At 39.5% G+C, this 26145-nt stretch overlaps 1 protein-coding gene across 2 annotated transcripts in view; it reads left to right on the forward strand.

The window, feature by feature from the left end:
• Positions 1 to 26145, forward strand: part of CXADR (CXADR Ig-like cell adhesion molecule) — a 54561-nt gene that overhangs the window by 2296 nt on the left and 26120 nt on the right. For both annotated transcript variants that reach the window (XM_026482491.4, XM_026482581.4), the window contains exons 2-3: positions 19941 to 20107; positions 24282 to 24486. In XM_026482491.4, coding sequence (XP_026338276.2) covers positions 19941 to 20107; positions 24282 to 24486 — 372 coding nt within the window. The remainder of the gene's footprint in view (positions 1 to 19940; positions 20108 to 24281; positions 24487 to 26145) is intronic.

Raw genomic sequence — 26145 nt, forward strand, 5'->3', positions numbered from 1 at the left:
GAGCTATAGCAATAGTAGTAAAATTAAAGCCTTGGTTGAACAGTTATTAAATGCCAGGGTGCTCTTAAAGGCTTTACATATACCCCATCTACCTAGCAACCCTGGAGGGTATGTATTATAATGATCCCTGTTGTACATGTGAGGAAACTGAGGCACAGAGTAGTTACATAACTTAATTTGCCAAAATCACAAGTTTCCTCCTTAATCCTTGCTCTTACCACTATGCTGTTTTGCCTCTAAAGCAGCCACTTTCCTCTTGGGTTACCTCTAATTGACCTCCTGACTTTCTATCAGCGGTTGGTTATCTGTCATGTAGTAAGAACCTGCTGTTGGTTTGACTGTGTGCCAAATACTGAAGACTTTTATTAGCCCTTTAATTTCTTGATCTTAGTTGAATGCTTTCAGACACTATTACGAAAACGTGAGGAACCAGGGCTCAGGGGGATGTTGCTAACTCATGTGGTCCATGTACCAGCAACATCAGCATCACCTGGGGATCTTGTTAAAGTTTGGGGTGATGCTGTTTCTCACACTGTGAACATGAATGAACCTAAAAAGTACTTGTCTCCCCGTCACTTGTTAACCATTTGATGGCTGCAGGCCTCTGTCCTTTCTATGTGCCTCAGTTGCTTTGTATGTCAAGATAGGGATCCTACCATCTCAGTCATGATGGAGCAAAATGAAATGTTTTATCATTTTGCTTTCCTGGAGTCTTCCTTTGCATCAAAAATATGTTACCTCTTTTACTGTTTACATTTTGGCCATTATACCAACCACCTAAAAAAATGTTGCCCCTCCTCCAAGGCAAGCCACTTTACAGTGGCTCCTTACCCTGCTTGTGGTGGGGTGTCCCTCAGTTACTCAGCTTATCTCATTGCACTAGGTCACATGGCAGGGGCATTACTTGTGTTCTTGTTATAGTCCCAGTGTTAGCTTATGGTATGTGGTAGATAGCAGATGTTTAGCAAATGTCGTGTGACTGAAAGTTTGCAGCCTTTTTATCACTAGGCCTGTGTATATGATGTAGCTCTCATCAGTTCCAGCTCGCTCTGTCTCTCCCTTCTCATCAGATAAAGATGGTCCTCGGAGTAGTCATTCCAATAGCCTTGTCTCATTCAGTTGTTAGTCTAAAGAAGTTAAACTTTTTCTTTATCTTTGATCTCATTGTTCTATTCCATGCCAGTTGCCAGAGTAACAGTAACCGTTTGCCAAATGCATTTATCTTTTTGGAGCTCCTTGATACCTATTTTGGTTCTTTCCCATCCTGCTAACCTGTTCTTCACCGACTTCATAGTAGGTCCCTTAAATACCAGCCTTCCCCATGATTTGGTCCATAGTCGTCTTCTCTCCGTCTTAAATGTGGGTGACCTTATTTACCCATTACTATAACCTCCAGATAGTTGCTAGTGACTTAAAAATAGTGCCAGCTCAGCCCACCTCTCCTCTGAATTCTGGGCCACTACTTCCAACTGCCTAACGTTCACATTCCACCTGAATGTGCTTTAGTACCTCAGATCCTGCAAGTCTGGGGGCAAACTCATCCTTTAATTAATTGATTACATGATCTAATCATTCAAATATTTATTGCCTGCTATGTTCTGTGCCTGTGCTGGGTGCCCTTACAGTAGTATAGAACTTTGCAAGGTGCAAAGTTTTGATAGGACATTCCCAGCAGATGGTACAGCTTTTGCAAAGGCATGAAGATCTGAAAGAGTATCATGTATCTTGAGAGGTGAGAAATTCAGTTCATTAAAGCATCTAACCAGCACTTCTCGAACTTTTGATGTGTATCTGAGTCGTTCTTATAAGTCAGGTGAGGCCTGAGATTTTGCTCTTTAACAAGTTCCTCATGATGTCACTGCTGACCACACTCTGGGTGGGTGAAGCTCTAAGGCTATGCCAGGAGCTTAGTAGGAGATGAAAGATGATTGTACCACCCTCCGTGGTGGCACTAAGAAGCTTGTGGAGGCATTAAAGAAGTGAAATTATACACTGAGATTATTCTCTTGAATGCTAACTCGGCAGCAGTCGTGGAGGCAGGTACAACCAATGGGTCTGGCACTAACACAGGAAGCTGTCTGGGATGATGTACACATAAGCAGTCCCTGTTGAAAAACTGAGTGGTGTTGGGCTTCCTCTCTAATCTGAAAAGTTGTTTTGAGGGAAATGGACTGAAGCCTGATAGCTGGTTGGTTGCAAGAAGTAGTTGGAGAGAAGCAGTAAGATTCCTGGCTTTGAGTGAAGTCACTGACTTGCAGAGGAAGAAAAGAGGAACACGTTTTAGGGGAAGCGACCAACGAGCTTAAGTTTGGACAGGTGGTATTTGAGGCACCTGAGGGGAATGGAGGTAAAAAAATACCTAGTAGGAGGGTTGAATCAAAGGACTGGATCTCAGGAAAGAGACAAAGATTGGTGATAGAGAATTGAGAATCGCTGCTGCTAAGTGCCATCTCTGTAAGGTTAACCAGGAAAAGCTGGTAGGACTAGGAGAGATGGTGAAATGTGACACTGGAGCACAGCAACATCTAATAAATAACACAGAAGGTGAACAATAAGGAGTGATGCGGGGGATGTAGCAGCACTGTGGGATGAGGGCTGTCCCAGAAACTGGTGCAGAAATGAGGTCAATGGGTCTTACCATTAGGAGACTATTGGGAACATTCAGGAAGTTCTTGATTCCACAGGGAGGGTGGTTTCTGTAGTGGGTAAAGCTAGATTTTCATAGATTAAGGAGTGGGCATCAGGTAAGTAAAGAAAGAGAAACACTTACTAGCATTTGCTGTTGGCTTGACAGTAAAGCGTTGCACAGATGACCTTCATCCCAAGGGAGAGTAGCAGACCCAGGGGATAAAGTAGAAGCCAGCAGATAGGGACTCCCATAACTTCTAACCACCAGACCTAGAACCTTATTCTTCATTTTCCTTTGTGCACCCAGTTTCCTCCTTAAATGTTGGGGTTCCTCAGTTTATGGCTTCAGTTAGCATTTATGCCTTGATAGCTTCCAATCTATTTCTAGTCTGTCTCCCAAGCTTTTTCCCATCATTTGAAACCCCCACTTGACATCCCCTGATTAGACTTCCCACAGGCACCTCCAAATGAACTTGTCTACATAACCACTGTTCCCTCTCCCATTAAGTGGCTTTTTCAGCTGTGAAAATGCCCAAGCAGAAATCTGGATACCCTACGTTTCTGTTCTCTCATCCGCTTACATGCAGTCAGTCTCTGAGTCACTTGTATCCCACCAGCCACCACTCAGAGTCCAGGTTATGCCAGCATCTCTTAGTTGAAATAGCTTCGTTGGCATTGGAGAAGTGAATTTTCCCCTGCTCTGGGCACATTACATTACTGGAGCGTGTTCTAAGGTTTATCAAGTGGGTCTTTATTACAATTGTTTTTCCTCAACAGACTGTACATTTCATGATGTCACGGATTATCTGTTTATTCCTTATTTCATTCCTATTGTGTGCACAGTGCCTGTTAATGAAATAAATGGGGAAAATAGTTCCAGACAGGAATTGATGTATATTGACCTAAGAAAAAGACCTAGAGGGAAAGAACATTTGAAGGTCAAGAATGGGTACATCATGGAAGAGGTGAGCAGGGCTGGGCTCAGTATCCTGAACAGGCCAGCTTGATGTTTGTCAGCTTTGCTCTGCGTTCAGTAATGGAGTGAATTTGTGTTAACACTCAGTCTCATTTTAATCTCCTATTGCAGCCTGTTCTCCCAGTCCCCTTGTTTCTATCTTTCCTCTGTTATATACAAATCATTATCAGGTGTAATGAAATAAAGGCAAGAATTAATACTGGGAACTTTTAATTTGGTTCATTTGGTGGCCAGAAAGGAATGGATATGGACTTTAAAATGATAAAGTACCAGACATAATTAAAAATTATCTAAATAAAATGAACTTATGGCTTTATCCTGTTGTTTTTCATCTATCTTGTTTTGTTTTGTTTTTAAGAAAAATCTAATATTCTGGAATAATTGTTAGATTGGTTTTGGAATTAGACTGGTTTCTGTTAAGAGTGTGGTGGTATGTATCAGTAAAAAGCAGCAACCTTTTTTGGTGCTGGTTCCCTACCTTATTTTCTGCTCAGCTTTCTTTGGGAGGCTGAAATGACAAGTGGTGGAATGGGAAGGAGTTGGGAAAGCTTCACCCTGGCATGATGAAGTGATCTGTTGAGGAAGCTGGCTCGGAGCTCATGGTTTGGTTTGGTGATCTCTTGGGGCTCTATTATTGGTATTGCTTTGTAGTTTGTTCACTCTGTTGACTCCATTACTGTCTCTGTGTAAAAATGCAAAGGAAGCTGAAAATGTTTCTACATTCAGTGGCGAAATGGTGACTTAAAGAGACAGTTTCTCTTCTGTGCTTTCCCACAGGCCTTTTCTGTCACCTTTCTTCCCTCACCTCATTGACTCACTCTTCCAGGTTTCAAAAAAAGAGTTAGCCAATTAGAGTTTAAGCATTAAAGGCTTTAACTTGACTCAGCAGTATTTGCAATTTATTTTAATTAGCAGTGTGCTATAGAAGAGAAGACTATGGCCTGCCCTGTTGACCAAGGGAAGGTAGGCTAAGGGAGGGAGATAATAACAGTCTATTTTTAGGGTAGGTGTGAGATCAATGGCATGGTTTAGTTTGTCTTTTGATAGTTGGTGAGAAAAAGGATTAACAGTCAAATTAACCAGTGTTAATTGGTTAACTGAGACAATACAAATTTCCTTTGAAACTATTAAATCACTTTTATTATTTCAAAGGTATTTTACAAGTTGGAATGGGAATGACTTTGATTTCATTTACTCCCAAGAAGTAAAAATGTATTTAGATTTCAAGTAACTAATTGTGGTTACTTTTTCACCATCCCATAGTGTAAATGTATGTTCTGAGTGAGTTTTATAAGTTTCTCCAGAGGAGGGGTAGTTTGGCTGCACAGATCACATGCTCTCAAGGAATCTCAGGACACATTCAGATACAGTGAACCAAATGTGTTCAGCCACATCTCTGTGGAATTGTTAGTGACTGTAGCTGACCCTTTCGGTCTCACTTGGATTCCCCAGTGAAGAGAGCTTTGAACTCCTGAATACCAGACGATTCCCATGGGGATTTTCCCTAATGGGCCAGACAAAAACTTTTGAGTGTTTTGTGCCCTGGGTTGTTGTACAGTAAGAATTGAGAAGAATCTCTAACTACTTGGTTGTACAGTGTGAAATCTGATACTTTTAGAATGAACTGGTAACTCTAGGCTGGAAAAGTGATTGTACCTTTTTTTCTTTTCAGTAAACATACACATATATTTTGTTTCAAAAACACAAGAACATTATACAAGTTTTAAATTTATATTTGGCAATAAAAGGTATCAATAGATGCATTATTTATATAACTTCATCGTGGAATTTGAATCAGTGCCATAAATATGTTGCAGTCACTAAATCTAGATCATCACAGTGAGCCAGAATGCATAGTTGTTACGATGTAACTTAATGGAGAGAGAGGGCTCCAGCGGTGGAAGGGTGGGTAGGGACAAGCCGACTCCCCTGCTAAGATCATGACCAGAGCTGAAACCAACAGTCAGATGCTTAATAGACTGAGCCACCCAGGTGCCCCGGTGGAACTTACTTTTTATGACAATTTTATAAGTGCCTCATTTGAATCTGCTCTCCTGACAATTTCTGGGTAGGAAGAACATTTTGTATTATTCTCATTTATAGGAATTAAGTCCAATAAATTGTGACATTGGCCTAAGCAGTGCTGTCCAGGAGAACTGTAATAGAAGTCACATATGTAATTTAAAGTTTTCTGGTAAAGCCACATTTAAAAGTAAAAAGAGGGGTGCCTGGGTGGCTCAATCAGTTAAGTGTCTGCCTTCGGCTCGGGTCGTCGTGGTCCCGGGGTCCTGGGATAGAACCCCACATAGGACTCTCTGCTCAATGGGAAGCCTGCTTCTCCCTCTCCCTCTGCCTGCTGCTCCCTCGTGCTCATGCTAGTGTGCGCACTCTCTCTCTCTGTGACAAATAAATAAATAAATAAAATCTTTAAAAAAAAAAAGAAAAGAAAGGTGAAATTAATTTGAATATATACATTTTTGTTTTTTTGTTTTTTTGTTTTTTTTTCTGGCTTGCCTTAAGCATATGTTACAGGGGTGGTGGGATTTAGATGGAGTCGGAAATCCGGGGTGTCTCAGCCACAGCAGGTTGTGCCTTGTAGAAGTATTTGAGTCTAGAGTTGTGAGACATTGCAGTTCTTCAAAAAGAATACATTTTGTTTAGCTCAGCATATACAAAATATCATTTCCATATGTGATCAAATTAAACATTAATAAGATTAATTTTTTTCCCTACTAAGTCTGAAATCTGGTTAATATTTGACATACACGCATCTCAAATCGCAGTAGCCGTGTTCGAAGTGCTCAGTAGTTGTATGTAGCTAGCAGCTACCCTGTTGGTCAGCACAAGTCTAGAAATCGGAGCATTTACATTTTAGGTATGAGGGAGAAAAAAGAAATACATGCACAAAAAAATCACATTTTTAACTTGCCTGTGAGGGAAATAATTGCATTTATGGGAAGGTAGAAAATAAGGACAGACTGGCACCTGATGATGGTTGCTAGGGAAATTTAAATTCACTTTGGGATATTAGAAAGGAATTAATGCAAGACTGAGACAGTCAAGTTAGACATGCTTACAACAGGGGTGATTTTTCTTATTGTAATTAACCCTTTCTTTATTACCTTCAGGATTTTCCATAAGGAGTTAATATATACTCATTTTGCTCTTGTATCTATTTCTTTGCTTTCTAATTTTCTGTGATCTCATCTTTATAAGATGTTTTACCTGAGTTTTGTTTTGTTTATGTGTATTTGCTTTGTTTTTTGCCAAGTACTCGGTTACTTTTACTGTTTCATGTTAATTAAAGGAAGAGAGCCTGAGGTTTTTATGAGCAAGGAGGCAGAGGCAGGTTTTTAAAAATAGAGCAATATATATTATTCTGTAAAGGTGATGAAAATATTCACCATGGCAATGGATCTGCTTTACCTATAATGCAAAATACTCTTTGCATTTGTTTTGCCAGAGAATTCTGAGTTTAACATCTGTGTATTAAGGAACGTGGGGAAGGTAATATACTACATAGGTTGAAAAAAGGCTGAGACTTAATTCTGATTGCATTTGAAATTCCTGAGATGAGTATTTCTGTGTGTGTGTGTCTGTGTGTTTGTATGAGGGAAAAAGAGAGAGGAGGGTGGGGAAAGGGTGTGTCACAGTCCAGTTCAACAAATACAGAAAAAAACGTCTACATGTTTACATTCTTAATTCACCCTGACTTTCCACTATAATTTACGTTTTCCCTGGTCCTGATTTATAACATATATTAAATATTCTTTATTTAGAACTTCAATTCCTGTGGAAGACATTTGAGGGTAAATAAATCATATAATGTGTATATATGGGTGAGGTGGTGTGATAGATGCTTCAGAAGATATGAGGAAGACACCATTCTGATACTGTTAGCAAGCTTGGGGCCAGACAAGCGAGTCAGGCGCTTACTCCCCCAGCTATGATTCTCAGCAGATCAGGCTGGGAATCAGAGCAGAAATGGTACGTCATATAAAGATGTTTGGTTTTCTGGGGTGCCTGGGTGGCTCAGTCGTTAAGCGTCTGCCTTCGGCCCAGGGCATGATCCCGGCGTTCTGGGATCGAGCCCCGCATCGGGCTCCTCCACCGGGAGCCTGCCCCTCCCACTCCCCCTGCTTGTGTTCCCTCTCTCGCTGGCTGTCTCGCTCTCTGTCAAATAAATAAATAAAATTAAAAAAAAAAAGAAAAAAAGTTGTATGGTTTTCTGATTATTCTTTTGGGGCCCCACTGGCTTCTCCAGACCACTTTCGCCTCCCACCACTTCGTGTACCAATCCTTCAAACTTTTGAGTCTCCTGCCCTCTGTTTATACCAAACTTCTGGTTACTTCTCCACAATGACCAAGAAATGCCTTGCCTTATACTGCTGTCCTGCCCCTCTCCCATCATTGCATTATTTTGGTCTTTTAGGATTTACATTTTACAGTTCACTCTTTTCTAATATTCTTTTTTTTTTTTTTTAAGATATATTTATGTACTTGAGAGAGAGAGAGAGAACATGAGCTGGGGGGAGGGGCAGAGGGAGAAGGACAAGCAGACTCCTCTCCCCCCCACTCCCCCCGCTCCCGCAGGGCTCCATCCCAGGACCCTGGGATCATGACCTGAACCGATGTCAGTCACGTAACCAACTGAGCCACCCATGCACCCCTCTTCTAACATTCTTACACAACAGTTACTTGACCTCTCAAATACGGTGATTTTTCTTTCCAGTTTACTGGAGCAGGCTTCTCTTTATACTTCTCCTGAAGTCCTGAACTCTGTTGGCATTGTCACCTAGCTTCCTGAATTTCTGTCATACCTTCTATCCCTAAGATCTTTGGGCTCTACCACCCTCTACCCCACCTCTGGTTCTTTTAAAACCAGAATTTCTCCAGAGTCCAGGGTCCCCTGGTCAGAGTTCAGTTCTGTCTCTGACACGGATTGATCTTATAGGCCAGTTTCTTTGCTCCTGCTCATGGACTGTGGCGCACAGTTGTGTACATTGGGGGGACTTTATTGTCCCAGTGCGGCTAAACTTTTTTTTTTTTTTTTGTAAAGTCCATTTTATAAAGCATCGGGACATTATATTTTTAACAAAAACAAAGTAAAAATAACCTTTGTCTCTAACTCCTTCAGCTCTTTCAAATTTCTTTAAAAGTAATAAACCTTTTAGGAGCACCTGGCTGGTTTGGTGGGTAGAGCATGCAACTCTTGATCTTGGGGTCATGAGTTTGAGCCCCATGTTGGGGGTAGAGTTTACTTTAAAAAAATTTTTAAAAAGTAAACCTTTTATCTGAAGTGTATGACATATAGAGAAGCACAAAGTTTAAAGCATTATTTACACATATTCAGGCGAGAGCATTTTCACAAAGCAGAAACATCTGTTTAATCTCACCCTGATCAGGAACTAGAATCTATCCCACATTTCTCATTTCAAAACAATCCTTCAGGGGCACCTGGGTGGCTCAGTTGGTTAACAGTCTGACTTTTGCCCAGGTCGTGATCCCAGGGTCCTAGGATTGAGCCCGCATCCCCTCGTCGGGCTCCCTGCTCCCTCCCTCTGCCCACTCAGCTCCCCCTGATTGTACACAGTCTCTGTCAAATAAATAAAATCTTTAAACAAACAAAACAAAACAAACAAAACAAAACAAGACCACACATCACACTTCACCACTCTCCTTCTACTCTTGAGAGCCAAGTTCCTCAAAACGGTAGTCACTTCTGTTTCTTATTCTCACACATCTCAAGTTCCCAAGCTTTCCTAGTCACTTCTTCACTCTCTTCTGCCTTCTGTGTGGGTTAGTGTTAGCACTTTATGTACATGCAGTTATACAGTATATGGTTTTTGTCTAACTTTCACTTCTCACATTAGAAAGTTTATTGATTTTGTGTAGCTGTAGTTTATTCATTTGCATTGCTATGTGGTATTCTGTTGTGTGACTTTATCACAATTGATTTACCCATTTTATTGCCAATGGACTTTTTTCCCCCAATTTTTTGCTATTGTGAAAAATGCTTCTGCGTCGTTCTCATTCATGTGTTTCAGTGCGCATGTGTACACATTTCTCTACCTGAGAATGGTGTTTCTGGGGTCCCGTAGGTAATACCTATGTTTAACTTTAGTTCAAATTGCCGAACAGATTTCCAGAATTAATCATTCCAATTGACACTCCCACCAATAGAGCTTGAGACTTTAGTTGTTCCACATCCTCATCATAGCTTCTTTTCATTTTGGCTATTCTGGTGGGTGGATAGTGCCATATCATTTTTTTAAACACCCTAAGTATGGAAGTTTTCAAATATATAAAACAAGGAAAAATGGTATGATAAAGCTAGCTTCATCAACTACGAGCTTGTATCATTTGAATTCGTGATACCATTCTGTAACCCCCCACTTCCTTTCCCATTCCTCTTCACAGATATTTGACTTGAACCTGTCTCCAGAAACACTTTACCTACATTTTTTCTGCCTCTTTTATTCCAAGTAAATGCTGTATGCCTCCTCTGTCTCAGAGAAAATAGAGGCTATCAGTTACAAATTCCCTTAATTTCCTGTACCTCAGTGTATGAGCTTATCTATAATTGTACCAGTCCTCTTATGTCCTTTCCTTCATTCTTATCTGTTTGTTTGTTTATTTATTTATTTATTTATTTATTTATTTTAAGGTTTGTTTATTTATTTATTTTAGAGAGAGTACACATCCCTGCGCGTGAGGGGAGAGGGGCGGAGGGAGAAGGAGAGAGAATCTCAGGCAGCGCAGGGTGGGGGTGGGGGGTGCTCCATCTCACAACCCTGAGATCATGCGTGACCTGAGCCGAAATCAAGAGTCGAGCGACCATAACCAGCTGAGCCACCCAGGCATTCCCCTCCATTCTTACTTTAAAGTGTCTTGTTTCCTATTTTCTAGGCATCATTCTTTTGTGGGGTGTTGATCCTTCAGTCTCTGAGTGTTGTGCTATGTGTGTTTTTAAACCTCTTTCATTCTATTTGCTCTTTCCTTCTGACTCATATAAACATGCTCTACATTTCTCATTTCAGAACAACCCTTCCTTGACTCTCCATCACACTCTACCACTTTCTTCCTACCCTTGAGAGCCAAGTTCCTCAAAACAGTCGCTTCTGTCTCTACTCACACATATCAACCTCCGTAGGTAGATATATCCCATTGCAACTCCTCAAAGCCTTTACCAAATCAGATTTGGCCTAGGTCACTAATTGTGCTCTTTTTTCAAACGTAGTAGATATATTTCAGAGTCATTTATTTACATAACATATTTTGAGTTCTTCCTGTATGGAAGGCACTGCTTAAGTGTGAGGGATAAAAGATTAAAAAATACCTTCCCAATACTATAGGAATTTATGTCCTAGTAGAAGTGACAGGCTTTTTTTTTTTTTTTTTAAGATTTTTATTTATTTATTTGACAGAGACAGCCAGTGAGAGAGGGAACACAAGCAGGGGGAGTGGGAGAGGAAGAAGCAGGCTCCCAGAACAGCATGGAGCCCGATGTGGGGCTCGATCCCAGAACCCTGGGATCACGCCCTGAGCTGAAGGCAGACGCTTAACGACTAAGCCACCCAGGCGCCCCAGTGACAGGCTTATAATATGACAGTGAATTGTTATATTAGATACTGTTTATTGAAAGATGATACCAGGTTGTGCTGGAACTGTTCTAAAAGCTTTTCATACATTCTTTTATTTAATTCTTAAAATGGAGTAGGCATTATTAATTTCTATTCTAAAGGAGAAAAACACTAACTTAAAAAGGCTGGAAATTTGCCTATAGCCAAGCATTTGGTAAGCTGAGTCTGAATTTGAACCCAGATCTGACTTTAGAGCCCATGCTATTAATGGACAGAACTGCTTCCATAATTCAGTATGCTCATGTGTCAGAAACGTCTGCACATTTAAGTGAGCTATGAGAACTGCTTACTACCTTTGAGTTGTGGAAGAAGGGGAGGAGATGGATGTCAGGGGAAGACTCCTTGGTTGATTGATTGTCTAAAATTAGGACATATTTAGATCTGAAATAGATATTTTAGTTCAACACCCTTAATTTATGTTTAAGCCCTAAAGAAGCAATAACATGTCCAAAATGATAGTGGGTTTTGTTGTTGTCGTTGTTTTGTGACAAATGACAACAGATTCTTAGTCTAGTATTTATTTCCCTATTAAAAATAAGTTCACCCCGGGGCACTTGTCTGGCTCTGTCAGTAGAGCTAGCAGCTCTTAATCTTGGAGTTGTAAATTCAAGCCCCACATTGGATGTAGAGATTACTTAAAAATAAAATTAAAAACAGACAAAGATTCACCCAAACTCCTGAACCATGTGCTACCTAAAATTCTGTCTCCTACAAGTTTGGTATAGCAGAGGAAAAGTGTGAATTCCAAGCCCTCCTCCACCCGTGGTGATTGGAGTGGGGTGTAAAACCTACTCCTGGTGATTCATAGTGATTTTTATTTTTATTTATTTATGTATTTATTTTTAGATATTTATTTATTTGGGGGGGGAGTGCACAAGCAGGGGGAACGGCAGGCAGGGAGCCCGACGCAGGACTCAATCCCAGGACCCTGGGATCATGACCTGAGCCCAAGGCAGCCGCTTAACCGACTGAGCCACCCAGGCGTCCCCGTAGTGATTTTTAAAACCAGATCTCTGTGTTCAAGGGTGTTTACTGGTGGACTTCTACTTAAAGGATAAATGTGGCTTGGCAGCCAGTCTGCCTACATTTGTATCTTGCTCCCCTTAGTAGCTTAGATGCCTCTCCCCATCTGTACTTCTTCACTGTAAAATAGGGGAATGGTTTTACCTTCTTCAGAGTTACGAGAATTTAGAGTTAATATGTATACACTTTTGAAAAATGCCTGACACATAATAAGCACCCAGTCACTGTTAGTTACTGTTTGCTGTTAAGATAATGATTTCCCCCTTTCCATCTCAGTTTATTTTTTCCTGGATACCTGCTTGTTTTCTCGATGGGGGCAGGGAGCTGGAGATTCATATTTTAAAAACTGCATAGAAAAGCATATAAGTCCACTTAATGTCATGTCTTATTAACTTATCTAACTGTAAGTATTATTTTCTTAGCTCTGAGTACATATTAACATACTGTACTGGGTAGCCTACATGGGAATTTAAACAAGCAAAACCCCTAGACAGCAAAGAGCGTAATTTCTACCTTCCTCTAAGTGTTTTTCTTCTCTCCCCCAGCAATATTGAAAGGCCTAGTTGCAGTAGTTAACTATAGTAGTAACATATTTAAAATGTTTTTTTCTTTTTCCTTTCTAGAAACACTATTTAGTTGACTTTTAAAAATTGCTAATCCCAAAGCAACTTCTTGGTGAGAAGGAAAGTTGCCACAGGTTGGAGGGAAGGTCAAGGAAATGATCTAAATAGCATGGCAGTTATTGTTTAAAAGCTTTTCTATTTATTTTATTTTTATTTTTTTAAGTAAACTCTGCCCCCAGTATGAGGCTCAAATTCAGACTCTGAGACCGAGAGTCACATGCTCCGCTGACTGAGCCAGCCAGGTGCTCCGGCTGTTGCATTTTTGCAGGAATCGGAATATCCTAGTGACTTGATTGCTAACACAGGCATCTGTAGTATTTGTTATCAGAGGCACACAACAGAATTATACTTGTCCTGATCCCCATGTCCCTTAAACATATCGGTTCCTGATTTACCCAGTTTATTTAACATTAAAATAGTAACTCTTAGAACATTCTTTTACATTTCTCAAAAAAAATCAGTAAATTAATAACCATTGATGTTAAGTCATCATAATGTACCCCTTCCCAAGAAATCAAAGAAATACGCAAGACTTTTGGAATGTAAATTTAAATTCTTTTTTTTCTAGTCTTTTCCCCCCTTTTTAAAAAATATCTTTGGAATGACTCCAGATATTTTGAGAAACCATGCATCAGTATGTAGTATTTTTTATTTTTGCTTCATGTTCTAAGGATAGTTGAAAAATAGGACAAGTGACTTTTCCTCGGCTGTAGTTGTGATTTTAGAATATTTACACATAAAAGGTTTTTTTTAAGTTTTTCTTCATGTCCAATTTCTCTCATGTTAATGTAACCATATATAGAGTTACATACATGTTAATTTCTTACCAGATTTGCTAATATTTCTGGTAATGTGCGTATTAAATTAATAAGCATCAGTCTTTGCTCCTGTCAGCACATGATCAGGTTTGTTCAGCCTTTTATAAGCTGTATCCCCTGTCTAGCGATCATTGTTCCATTCCTTTGCTTTCCTGGATTCATGGTCTCCTGTGGCCCTCCTTCTCATGCTTTTCCCACAAGGACTGATGGTTTTGTGTCCCATTAATCACCTCTTCTTTCAAACAGTTCCTTCACGTTCCCTCTTCTCTGAGCTCCTGCTCTCCACTTAAAGTTCAGCAGTTTTGGCTAACGCCAGGTCTGAGGGGTTATTTTTGTTTTATTTTTTATTTTTGTATAGATTTTATTTCTTATTTTAGAGAGAGAGCGCAGAAGAGAGTGTGAGCAGGGAGACGGGCAGAGGGAGAGGGAGAAAAATCTCCAGCGGACTCCTGCAGAGCCTCCCGCAGGCCTCCATCTCAAGACCCAAGCCTAAATCAGGAGTTGGACAATTAACCCACTGAGCCAGCCAGGTGCCCCTCCGGGGGTTTAGTAAATGAGGCTTGGAACATACCCTCCGGAGATGAAGTCCTGAGACACTGTCAACTGAGCGAAAGTGTACATGCTTCGGGTGGGCCCCGTAAGCAACTCCCAACAACAGGAACACGTTACTGTATAATACAGAGGAGACAATTAAACACTGCCTGTGTAGGACAGGGAAAACCTCAGAGAGGTGACAGGTAAGAGGTACTTTGATAAATGGCTGAGATGCTCTCAGTGGGAGAGGGTGGGCAACATGCACAAACACAAGGGCTCCACAAATAGGACTTACTTTTTCTCCTTAGTGCTTCCTCTCCTTTCTTTGAGTTTCTATGTTTGATTGGCCCCAGACACTTTGTTGTAGTTCCGTCTTTAATAGAAAAAGGTCTTAACTGATTTTCACCTACTTTTAGTTGCATTACTTGTTAATTTTTCTCCACTACTTTGAAATGGACCATCTTTCATCTGTTTTCCTTTTCTTACGTGAAGGTACTTGTGCCTGTGAGTTGTGTTTTTTCTTTTCTTTCTCTCCTTCCTTCTGTCCTTTTTTACCTGAGTCTTTGACTTCAAAATCAAATGTGAAATGTTCACTGGGGGTACCGGGTAGGAAGGGCACACAATAAAGTAGCAACTTCAGTAAAGCAGGAAGGTGCTTATGATGGAGGCAAGAGTTGCCTGAGGTGTACCTAGAAGACATCTAATTCAATCCATGTTTGGGCACGAGGAATGCCTCCTAGAAGAAGTGCCCACACTCAAACATGATCTTTAAAATCCCTGTGCATGTGCCATCATTGGTCAGACTTCACATTTAGTATCTTGTTGTTAGAGGTAAAAACATGAAAAATATGTTTGAAGCTATTCTGTTTTGTTTCCCAAGAGATAGAACAACAGAAAACCTTCCTCTTCTCAGCAAGTTTGTTAAAAGCTAGCTTCTGATTTTCTGTCCTAATACAGTTAAATTTGTGTTTTTTTCCTTCATAGCTTTGGTGTTTTCTATTTTTAAGACTTTACTTATTCAAAACATAATTGAAGATTCTCACATTTACTTCTCTTTTTAAATCAGCCATAAAATTTCATGAGCACTTTCCATTTTCCAATGATGTTAAGATTGCGAGAAGGAAAAGATACCTGAAGACCATCCAGGTCAATGGGTAGCTTAAGCTTGAAGAAGTTTGTTAAAGGGATCAAAGCAGGTCCTCAGTTCAAAATGTTGTCTTCCTACTAGAGGAGTAGAGTCTTCCATTACCATTCTTAGGGCAGAAACAGATCCGATGTTTGGTGGCAGATGACAACATCAGGGCTAAAAAGATACTCTGATGAGCTGGTGTCATTTTGATGCTCCAGTGGAAGTCAGACTGGGCAGGAGAGAAGCTCTGAAGAAACAAGTGTTTGAAATTTGGAGATGAAAAAAAAGCAAGCAGAGAACTGGGAGATGTTATTTCAGTCACTGCCAAAATGGGATGTAATTCATTTTGTTTACTTATATAATCCAGTGCTGAGCACTTATTAACTGGATTCTGCAAATACTTGCGGTTCATAATGTTCTACATATTTCATCATAGTGAATATAAGTTTAAATAAAGTTAGAAGATTTGTTATTTGATCTAGTTTTCAGGCCATGTTTGAGCCTGTAGGTAGTTTGCAGTTTAAATTCACTTAATTTGCTGCATAAAAAGAATTGGGCAGCACCTATTAGGAAAGAATCCCCAGAGACACTGCTTGGGACCTAGTGTCAGCCTTTTATCTCCTACAATTTGTGACTGTTGCGTACTTCAACACTTGAAAAACTATGCCTCTGGAAAGAGCCCCTTCAGTGTTGCTAGGAAACCCAATAACTGTTTTGTACAATCTTGAGATTTTAATTCATTCTAGTGCAACACATTGAAGAGCAGTTGAATGTTTTAAACATTTTTTTAGAAAGAAATGTTGAAAGCCATTTAAAAATGTTTAATATTTTTTTAGTAGCACACATATTAAGAAAATATCAGTATAAAGCAGAAATAGGCAATCACCTTTCTTAAAATCTCAGTTCCCAAAAAATAACTGCTCTTAACAGTTTGGGATATTATCTTTCCAGATCATTTTTATACATATGTAACTGTTTCATAAGATAGTGTTTTAAGATAAAAGTAATTTTTATGTGTCAAGCAAGAAAGAATGAAAGATACTGTAATGAAAACTGAGGTATATTTTATTCTAACGACTGCAGTAGAAGTAAGGAGAGCATGTTTAGGAGGATTTGAATATGTACACATTTATATTTTTATTGTCATTTAACTTTTTTGACTTTTATAAAATAAAAACTTGGAAAGCATGGAGGAACCAGAAAGTTTTAATGGTGTTTTTTTTTTTTTTTTCCAAAGAAAATTCATTTTCTTTTATATTCTGGCTTTGATAGTTTTGGGCTATGTCTTAATTCATTTTGGAATGGAATTTTCATTCTGGAGTGTACTCAGATTGTTCTTACCTTACTACATAAAGAAGTATCAATACCCAGACAAATTAAATGGAGGCAACAAATTGTAGTAGCTATGGAAAGGAGATCTTCAAGTTGCAGGAACAACTTCTGGTAGATGAATACTCTATTTCAACCTTATAAAACTGATCACATTTATAATCTAGTCACCAATTCTTTTCTAATATGCAGGGAACTACAACAGGAGATAGAGGTACCCACAAAAATTTTTAAACCCTTTTGGAGCTAATGATTTAAATCAGGACACGGAATTTTAAATTTTACTTAAAAATACAAGGTATTATGGGGAGAAGATAAGCTAATCAACATCTAGAACACATGACAAAACCTTGGCGCCTACCTAAGTCAACTTAACAATAAAGCTTATAAGGGGATAAAAAACCCAAGATAGTATATACTGAGTAAGTGCCAAATGGGTGATCAGAAAGTAAAGTACTGTGAATATTTGTAGGAAGACAGAAAGAAAAATCACTGTAGGCTAGAGAGGTAGAAGAATGCCTTAGTGAATGAGGTAGGAATTAGAACTGGGTTTATTAGAAATGATGGAAAGTATTTATTCAGAGGATTGAATATTAATTCAGGAGAAACACTTGAGATTATACACATAAATACCAAACCATAATTTTAAATAGAAATACGGACATGAAATGGAGATTGGAATAGTAATGAACATTTTTTAGGATATTAAATAGTCCATTTGGGCTGAATCAGTGGGTTTGGGTGTTATATCATCAGTCTTTGCTGTGTAGCAAACCAACCCAAACTCTAGAGGCTTAAAACAAAAAACTATGTGTTGCCTCGTGATCCTGTGGGTTGCCAGCTTAGGCCAGGCTGAGATGGGGAGTTCTGCAGGCAGCTGGTCTAGAACTGCTGGAGAGTCGAGGGTGGCCGCACGTCGAGCACTTGCAGCTTTTGAACACCTCCATTCTCTCCTGTGTGGTTTGGTCACTCGGGCAGGGGTCTGAGAGGGCGAGGATGAGAGCAGCAGGGTCTCTTGAGGTCTTGCCTCGGAACTCAGCAGCACTCAGACTATATTCTTTTGGTCAGAGTTAGGCCAGCCTCTGATTTAAGGGAGCAGAGAGTCTTGTGTCCAGTTTTGATCCGTATTTGAGAAGTACACTTAAATGTGATTAAAAGCTTATGATGGTGCTTGAATATAAACAGTTTGAATGTAACCTCTTTCATTCTCAATCTGTTGGCTTCAATGTAGTATTAACATTTTATTACAAGTGGCAGTTGATATGTATTAAGCTTCCTTGGAGATAATGGAAAGGATCGTAGGATGGCTAATAATTTAATTCTTCGTTTTGGTTTGGTCTGTTGGGATTTATTATTTGAAAAACAACATCAAAATCATCATTATGGGGAATTGCGACTTGGATTTACTTACTCTCAATTTTGCTGTAAGATGTTAGTATTTTGGTGGCAGCAGGGGAAGGAAAGGGAGACAGGCAGGCCCTGTGTACTATAGTCTTAGTGCTTAGGGCCTCTTCCAGGTGAACATCCAGCCCTGCAAGTCAGTGTTGGGTGAGGGGGAGGACCAAGTGAATGACCGTTGGAGACTTTGGTTCGGCGTACATTGCTACTTGAAGTTCATATGTAAGAAAATGTTGGGTTATCTCAAGGAAAACAGATGTGACAAACTAGTGCTATGCAAACTTTCATAGTGTAAACACAAAAAAATAAGTTTTGTGTGGTAGTTTATTTACATACTAAATTTACATTTTATGTCAAATTGTTGACTTTTTCCAACTTTGGTCTTATAAGACATAGGTAGTGAACAAACCTATTTTTATATGTGAATTGAGATGAACAAAATTGCTTTTCTCTTGAAAAACAAAATGTGAATGGATTATAAACTCAGTATTTTTTCTCTAATATATATCAGGAAACTACCATTTTGCTTGTAGTTTACTTTTACCTTTTTTTGCATGTAAATGATACTAGTTTTGTTATAGTAAACCATTAGCAACCAAGAGGAGACTTATTGTTTAGTTCTTACAAAGATAAAGTGGGTTTAAACCATCTCTTTTTAACAGACTCAATCAGAAGAGTCTTGGAATTTTTGTTTGGGCCTCAGGACATCTTATTTTGGTTTTTATATGCTTTTCAAATATTGCCATTCAGTGTTAATTCTCTGTGATCGAAGTGGGAATTTTATAGAATACAAATTCCAGAATAAGTTATAGAATTTTAAGATGTCTTTTTAACAATAATATGATGGACTTTTTCAGAAGAGAAATGGGAAGGGATGAACAATAAGAAAAGTCTTAAGGATAATATTTAAGGTCAACTATTTGATGAATTCAAAAATACATAAATTGACAGCATTTCTTCTGTTCGAGTTGTCATCATATTTATTGCTTAGAAATATTTTTAAGGGGTGGCTGGGTGGCTCAGTTGGTTAAGCGTCTGACTCTTCAAAAAAAAAAAAGAAAAAGAAAAGGCGTCTGGCTCCTGATTTTGTCTTGGAGTCCTGAGATTGAGGAGATCAAGCCCCACGTCAGGCATTGGGCATGGAGCCTGCTTAAAATTCTTTCTCTCCCTCTCCCCCTCCCCACAGCTCCCTCGCTCTCAAAAAAAAAAAAGTATTTTTAAGCATTCAGTAAAAATTATAGAATCTAATTTAATAAATAGATATTTATTTAACATAAGCTCTATGCCCAGTGTAGGACTTGAACTCATGACTCTGAGATTAAGAGCACATGCTGTACAGACTGAGCCAGCCAGGCACCTCTAATTTAATAAAAATTTAGAATTAAAGAAAAGCCTTAGTAGAAAACCTGTCAAAATTTATCAGCATGTGCCCCAGCAGCAAGAGTTACCAGTGTGTCTGTGGCACTGGGGCGAGTAGGAATTAATGTAGCCCTGAGTTAGTACGATACAACTGACCTTTCGGAGACTGTAGCTAAGTTCACTTCTAAACATCTGCTTGGATGTAGAATACCCTCTACTAATAGAAACTTGTATCTCATGATGTTGGGAGTTTCGCAATGCTCTTAAAGGAAATTGTATCAGATGAGATGATGTTAATATTGGCATTCCATGTCTACAAAGGCACAAACTGAATACAGTTTGTGTATTCACTGGGGACCACTGAGTTTGAACCTCATCACTCTGGTCACAAATCGCATCCTGTTCTGAACAGCTGGGTGCGCTGAACGTGCTGACAGCCTAACAGCAGATGCTTAGACATGTGCATGTTTCTTTCTCCAGATTTCACCAGAAGTTTGAGTATCACTACTCCTGATCAGATGATTGAAAAGGCCAAAGGGGAAACTGCTTATTTGCCATGCAAATTTACCCTTAGTCCAGAAGACCAGGGACCACTGGACATCGAGTGGCTGCTATCACCAGCTGATAATCAGAAGGTGGATCAAGTGGTAAGTTTGCTAAGTGCTTGCTCACTTAGTAGATGTCCCTGGAACTTCTTAGGTGTCCATCACTATGCTGATCACACAGGCAGGGATGGGGAGGGGGGAGCTATGTAGAAAGCCCCACACTTCTCTGGCTTGTGGTCTGGGTGAGGAAGGCAGTCACTGTGATGGAAAGTGAGGACACATGTGTAGTGGAATGAAATGGATAAGTGGCCTGAGATTTCTTAGCAAAGGCTTTAAGGAAGAAGAGGAACTTAGGAACGTTCTGAAAATCGGGAGTTGGGAATGTGAGTCAGGGAGTGGTGGGAGGGGTATGTGGAGTAGGCATGATAGATAGCATGGTAGGAATATCCATAATGGGTTAGGGGACAGCAAGTGAACTAGACTTTGTAGAGAATTAGAATTCAGCTTTTTGTTTTTTGTTTTATTTTTTTTTTTTTTTTAAGTATTCAGTTTTTAACACAAGGATTCTGTTACTAGTATAAGGATCATCGAGTGTAACAGTATCATACAAGTACATATTACAACAGAGTCTGTTTTCTGTATTCTTCAAGTTAAATATCCTGAATATGAATTTCTTAAAAAGCAAAATAAAATCTTCATAGCAAAACAATTTATAAAATATTTAATCTAAAAAATGAAATAGCAAGATACTGTTAAAGAAATTTTTCTATTTATAAAGTATTAAGAGTCTAATGTTGAAAACGTGGAAAGCCAAAAGTGGCATAAAGGAGAATTTCCTACTAATCTCATCTCCAAACATATATATTACACTTTGTCTTTTATTAGTACTAAAATATTTCACTTAACTTAGAATATTTCATGATAGTTTGACACATTTAGTTCTAAAAAATAACAAATTATATTAGATCAGAGAGAGAAAAACAAGTCCAGATATTCATAGGAATATGGTAATACATGCATTTGGAAGAGAAAATTTATTTTTATTTATGGTCCATAGAAAAGAGGAGGTTATTAAGCCATTTACTGACTGAAACAGTGCAGTTAGGTAAAAACTGTTTCTGGCAAATTCAGGCAGTTTACCCATGATGTATTTGTGAAGGAAAAAATTATTGTCTTTCTCCCAAGTTGTGAATGAGTAGGGCCACCCCCTCCAAAGACTTACCTCTACCCCGATTCTGTTACTGGAAGGAACTTCCTTCTGTCTTCCCTAAGCAAAACAGAGCCTGACTCATTCTGTCTACTCAGCCCAGATACGCTGCCTCCCTGCTTGCTCTTCTTTCCCCGTGCTGTCTTCCATGGCAGCGCCAGCACCCCGAACATAGGCTTCTACCTGAAGTTCTGCATACTCCTCACGCCCTGGCAGTGCCGGGGCCATCTCCCCTTAGAGCCCATGACCGCTCCCGTGGTTCAGATGAATGGATGGAGAGCATGGGTCTGAAATGCTTCTGGCTTGGGACTCGCGAGAGAAGCCCTCTGAAAAGGTACATCTAGAGACCAAGAAGCAGACAATGCCCCATAGCCTGGCGTGTCTGTTCATGGAAGGAGGACCCCAAAGTCTTCTGTGCTGAGTGGGAGGCACAGCTTTATTGCCTACAGGACTTACGAGACAAGTATGAAACTAGGTTTTAATGTCCATTTCTGGGTTAAAACCTGCCTTCTGACCTAAAATACAGTAAAATGAAACCAAGAAGAAAGGTAAAAGGGATAGGGAAAGATTGATGAAGAAGAGGATGCTTACCTAGAATTTCAGCTACAGTATCTGTTAGCTGAGCCGTTACTTTAATTTAGTTAAACCAGTAGTCATTGTAGCAGGGGACCGGGCTGGAGAAGTTAACCATCCTTGTTCCCTATGTGATCTCTTTAGTCAGCAAACAGTTACCATGTGCTATGCACTTGTTGTGTGCGGGGCAGTGTTTTATAGATTTTAATTGTATATAGTTATTTAAGCCTTAAAACACCCTAAAATGAGAATTTTTATGCATGTGAAGAGGAAATGGAGGCCCAGGGTCACACAGCTAGCAACAGATGAAGTTGGAGTTTGAACTTGGGTCTCTCTCGCTCCCCTACTGCACTTTATGATCCCTTGCTCGATCCCAGGCTGCCTCCCATGTTTCATAAGCCTCTGTCCTCGTGTAAAATAGGAAAAAGACACCTACCTCTCAGGGTTGTGATGAGAATTCACTGAAATACTGTTTGCATAAGGATTTTATAAGCTTAAAAGCCCTGTAAAAATTAATAAAGTCAGTACCAAGTCAATAAACATACCAAGTCATATGGATCTGGTTTGCATCTTAGCTGTGGGACTTTGCAAAAGTTGATCTGTGAGAGCCACTGCTCTCCTCAGCTTCAGGGTTAAAGGTTGTTGAAGAGGAAGCAGAATTGCCTGGTCAATGTTAGTTCTTCTCTGCGTGACCACCATTTGTAGTATTGTTTTCCTGGGAAAATACAAAGAGAGTTTACAAAACAGCTAACAGTGAGGACACATCTTGTCAGACTCTCCTTAAAAAACTGCTAAGGTGTGTTTATAGCGTACGGTAGATTGAACAAGGAGTCAGTTCACTGCAGAGGAAGGCAGGACAGCCTCATTTGAGTCAGCTGTGGACCTTTCGGCTGCTTCTTTTATTTACTTAACAAACTGGTATTGAGTGCAGACATTTAATATATAAATTTAAAAATCTGGTGGACAAGAAGTGGGGTTAGCATGGCAGGGGAAGTGATGATACCAAAAAGAACCCCAAGTCCTGTCATCAAGAAATTCCTGCAGAGGACACTGCTTTCTGATTATACTGCCCATAATTAACATCTCAGGTAAAAATCACTTGCAGGATATAGACTGTAGTCACGTTCTCTGATTATTACTTGAGTTTGCTGCCACTGCTTTCTTTGAACCTTAGGTCTCAGATGACCGGAATGAAGGATTTTCATTAACAAATGTGAAAAAATTATAAAGTATGTTACTTTTGGTGATAGAGATGACTATTGTATTTCTCTTCCAAGCCAAGTTTAACACGGAATTTATTTTCCCTCTGAATCTAGCCTTTAGTTATTTCCATTGACGCTTGTAACAGTGGCTCAGAAAACTCAGTGGAATTAGGAAGGGGTCTTTGCTCTTAGTCTCAGAAGACTAGTTGAAAGGTCTTATTAACCCGGGCACATACATCTCAAGAGGTTTATTTTACGACTTTGTACTAAGACAAAAAATGTTGTCTTTGTTGTTGTTGTTAGATTCCACAGGTAGATTATCACAAGCCTTTTTTGAGGAGTAGGGGTGGCGGTATTTACCTGATTCTATACATTTGACTGACACACTGCAAACTCTGAGACAGCCGAAGAAGAGGAGTATTTGGAGTCCACTCATCTGTGTCCTTGTCCAGTCTAACTCAGTCCCTCTCTTTTGTAGGGCTCTATTGCTTATGTGGGGTCTTGGCTTTCCTATTTATTTATTACATTTTTATTGTGAACTTGTTTTTATTGGGCTATGAGGGATGGGTTGGGAAATGTCATGTGCGTTATGCCCTACCGGGTAAATGTCCATTCTAATCTTCCTGGGGTAACTTCTGGAGCTTTTTCTTTTTCTTGGAGCTGCTGGTGTTGCTGCCAGCAGCCTCTTCAGGTTCACTGGTGAGTGGCTCCTGGTTTTCCATTCAGAATGAAAGTGTGTGACCATATTCCAGGATCCCATTGATCTCTTTCTTTTCTTTTCTTTTTTTAAGATTTTATTTATTATTTTTTAAATTATTTTTTTTGAGAGAGAGTGCGTGGGTTGAGTGACAGAGGTGGGGGAGGGGGAATCTCAAGCAGGACGGAGGGAAAGGAAGAAGCAGGCTTCCCACCGAGCAGAGAGCCTGATGCAGTGCTCAGTCCCAGGACTCTGGAATCATGACCTGAGCCGAAGACAGACCCTTAACTGACTGAGCCACCCAGGTGCACCACCCCTCCCAAGATTTTCTTTATCTTTACACCCAACATGGGGTTCAAACTTACAACCCCAAGATCAAGAGTCCTATGCTCTACTGACTTGAGCCAGCCAGGCACCCTCTGATGTCCTGTTTTCTTAATCTGTGATTTGAATAATTGTAGGTTTCCTGATAATACTGTGTTTTTATTCTTTTTTTGGATCCTACAGAAAGTACCATGGTGTAACCAGAGCTCCTTTAATGAGACAGAGGGTTTGCTTATTTGTTTTTTTCCCTGTCTTATTTTGGTTGTCTTTCAGATTATTTTATATTCTGGAGACAAAATTTATGATGACTACTATCAAGATCTGAAAGGACGAGTACATTTTACAAGTAGTGATCTCAAATCTGGTGATGCATCAATAAATGTAACAAATTTACGTTTGTCGGATATTGGCACATACCAGTGCAAAGTGAAAAAAGCTCCTGGTGTTGGAAATAAGAAGATTCAGCTGACAGTTCTTGGTAAATTGTTTGTATTAATGTTACTTATTACCAGAGTAATAACAACAGAGTTCTGTAGTAGCAGCATTTGAAGTAATTCTAATGTCCTCAGATAACATAAAACATAAAACTAGCACACTTTCTTGGATTAAAAATATAAGAAGTGACTGACTTCTCTGTGAAATTCATAAAAGAGTTTAAAGGCAAATGAAAGAGTTTTGTTATATGAAAAAAGAGCCCTAAGCCAGGCATTAGGAGATCTAGGTTTTTTGGTATTATTCTCCGGTTTGCCTTGTGAATGAAATAGAATCTCTTCATTTCCTGGGTGGGCCTCGGCCTACCTTTTTGAAACATAAAAAGATTTAATTATCCTTAAATCTGTGTCCTACCCCATTCAGTTCGAAGTGTTTGTTATGGGCACTTTAAGGTTTTTTCCAACTACATAACTTTAATAAATGAGATTTCTATGATGACTAATGGAGTATTTAGAACAGAGAAGATGTAATATAGTAGATTCTTAAGGGGATAAGGCTACTAGACATCAGATAATCATTTAACCTACCTGAGCATCACTGTTTTTCATCCTTAAAGTAAAGGGATTAGACAGATAATCATTAGGATGTCTTGTTGCTCTCTGACAGTTAAGAAGGAGATCAGTAGACTGTCTGTGGTTGTGCACAAGCACTCTTGACTCCTTCAAACTGAGAAACTGAAAGGTTATTGTTCATAAATATATTTCTGAAATCTTACCATGATAGACTTTACCCAGAAGTACACTGGCTGCCATGTAGAAAAACACAATGTCTAGCTATGTTTTATGACAGGAAATTCCTGTTTTGTGACGTAAGGTGTCCTGTTTTGGGTTACACTTGGAGACCCACTCTGTGTAGGAAATTTGGATTGCTAGAACTGCCTGGTATACGCCTGGAAATAACTAATCAAGGCAGTTCTCTCCCCACATGAACTCTACCTCATTCCTTTTGTTGTAGAGAACTGATTGTTGGGGGGGGGGGGGATGGAAAAAGTTACAGGTGTTGGATTCCAGATTCATTTAAAACATCACTCTTTTCTAAAGAATGAATATCAGAGCAGGTAGAGACTAGGAGCAAGAACATGGATTTTTGTGCACTCCAGTGGCAACCTCAGGGGTTGTCTTGGTTGGTAAGACTGCCTTCCACTGGCAGCATTGTTGAGTGCTCACACAAGGGAGTCCTGGTAAAAGGCACTTCATCCTAAATGGCCCTAGTTCAAAATGTTTCCTATGGTATAAAAGCCGGTGAACCTGAACAGGGGACCAGAGAGGGAATATGGTAACGTTGGGAATTCCAGCTTTCTATGTCTACGTTTAGTAAACATGGAGTTACCTTTGTTTTTCGTAATTGTGAGAGCAGATAAAACTTTAATAGCTTGTCTGAACTCTTATCCCAGGCTCAGGCATACCTGGGATTATAACTCTCATTGTGTATCTTCTTTTAACACACTCTCCAGGAAGCACTGAGTTAAGATAGAGATGGAATTTTAACTGGTCCATAATGTACCAGACTATACCTGTTATCAGAATTATTTGTTGTGGACCCTTAGGTACACTAGGAAGAATGCAGTTGGCACACATTTCCAGAAATGGTGTGAACAAGCACAAAATGTGTGGGCATGTACATGTTCCCAGGGGACCAGGTCCTG

This window comes from Ursus arctos, unplaced genomic scaffold, assembly GCF_023065955.2.
Source record: "Ursus arctos isolate Adak ecotype North America unplaced genomic scaffold, UrsArc2.0 scaffold_4, whole genome shotgun sequence".
NCBI lineage: Eukaryota > Metazoa > Chordata > Mammalia > Carnivora > Ursidae > Ursus > Ursus arctos.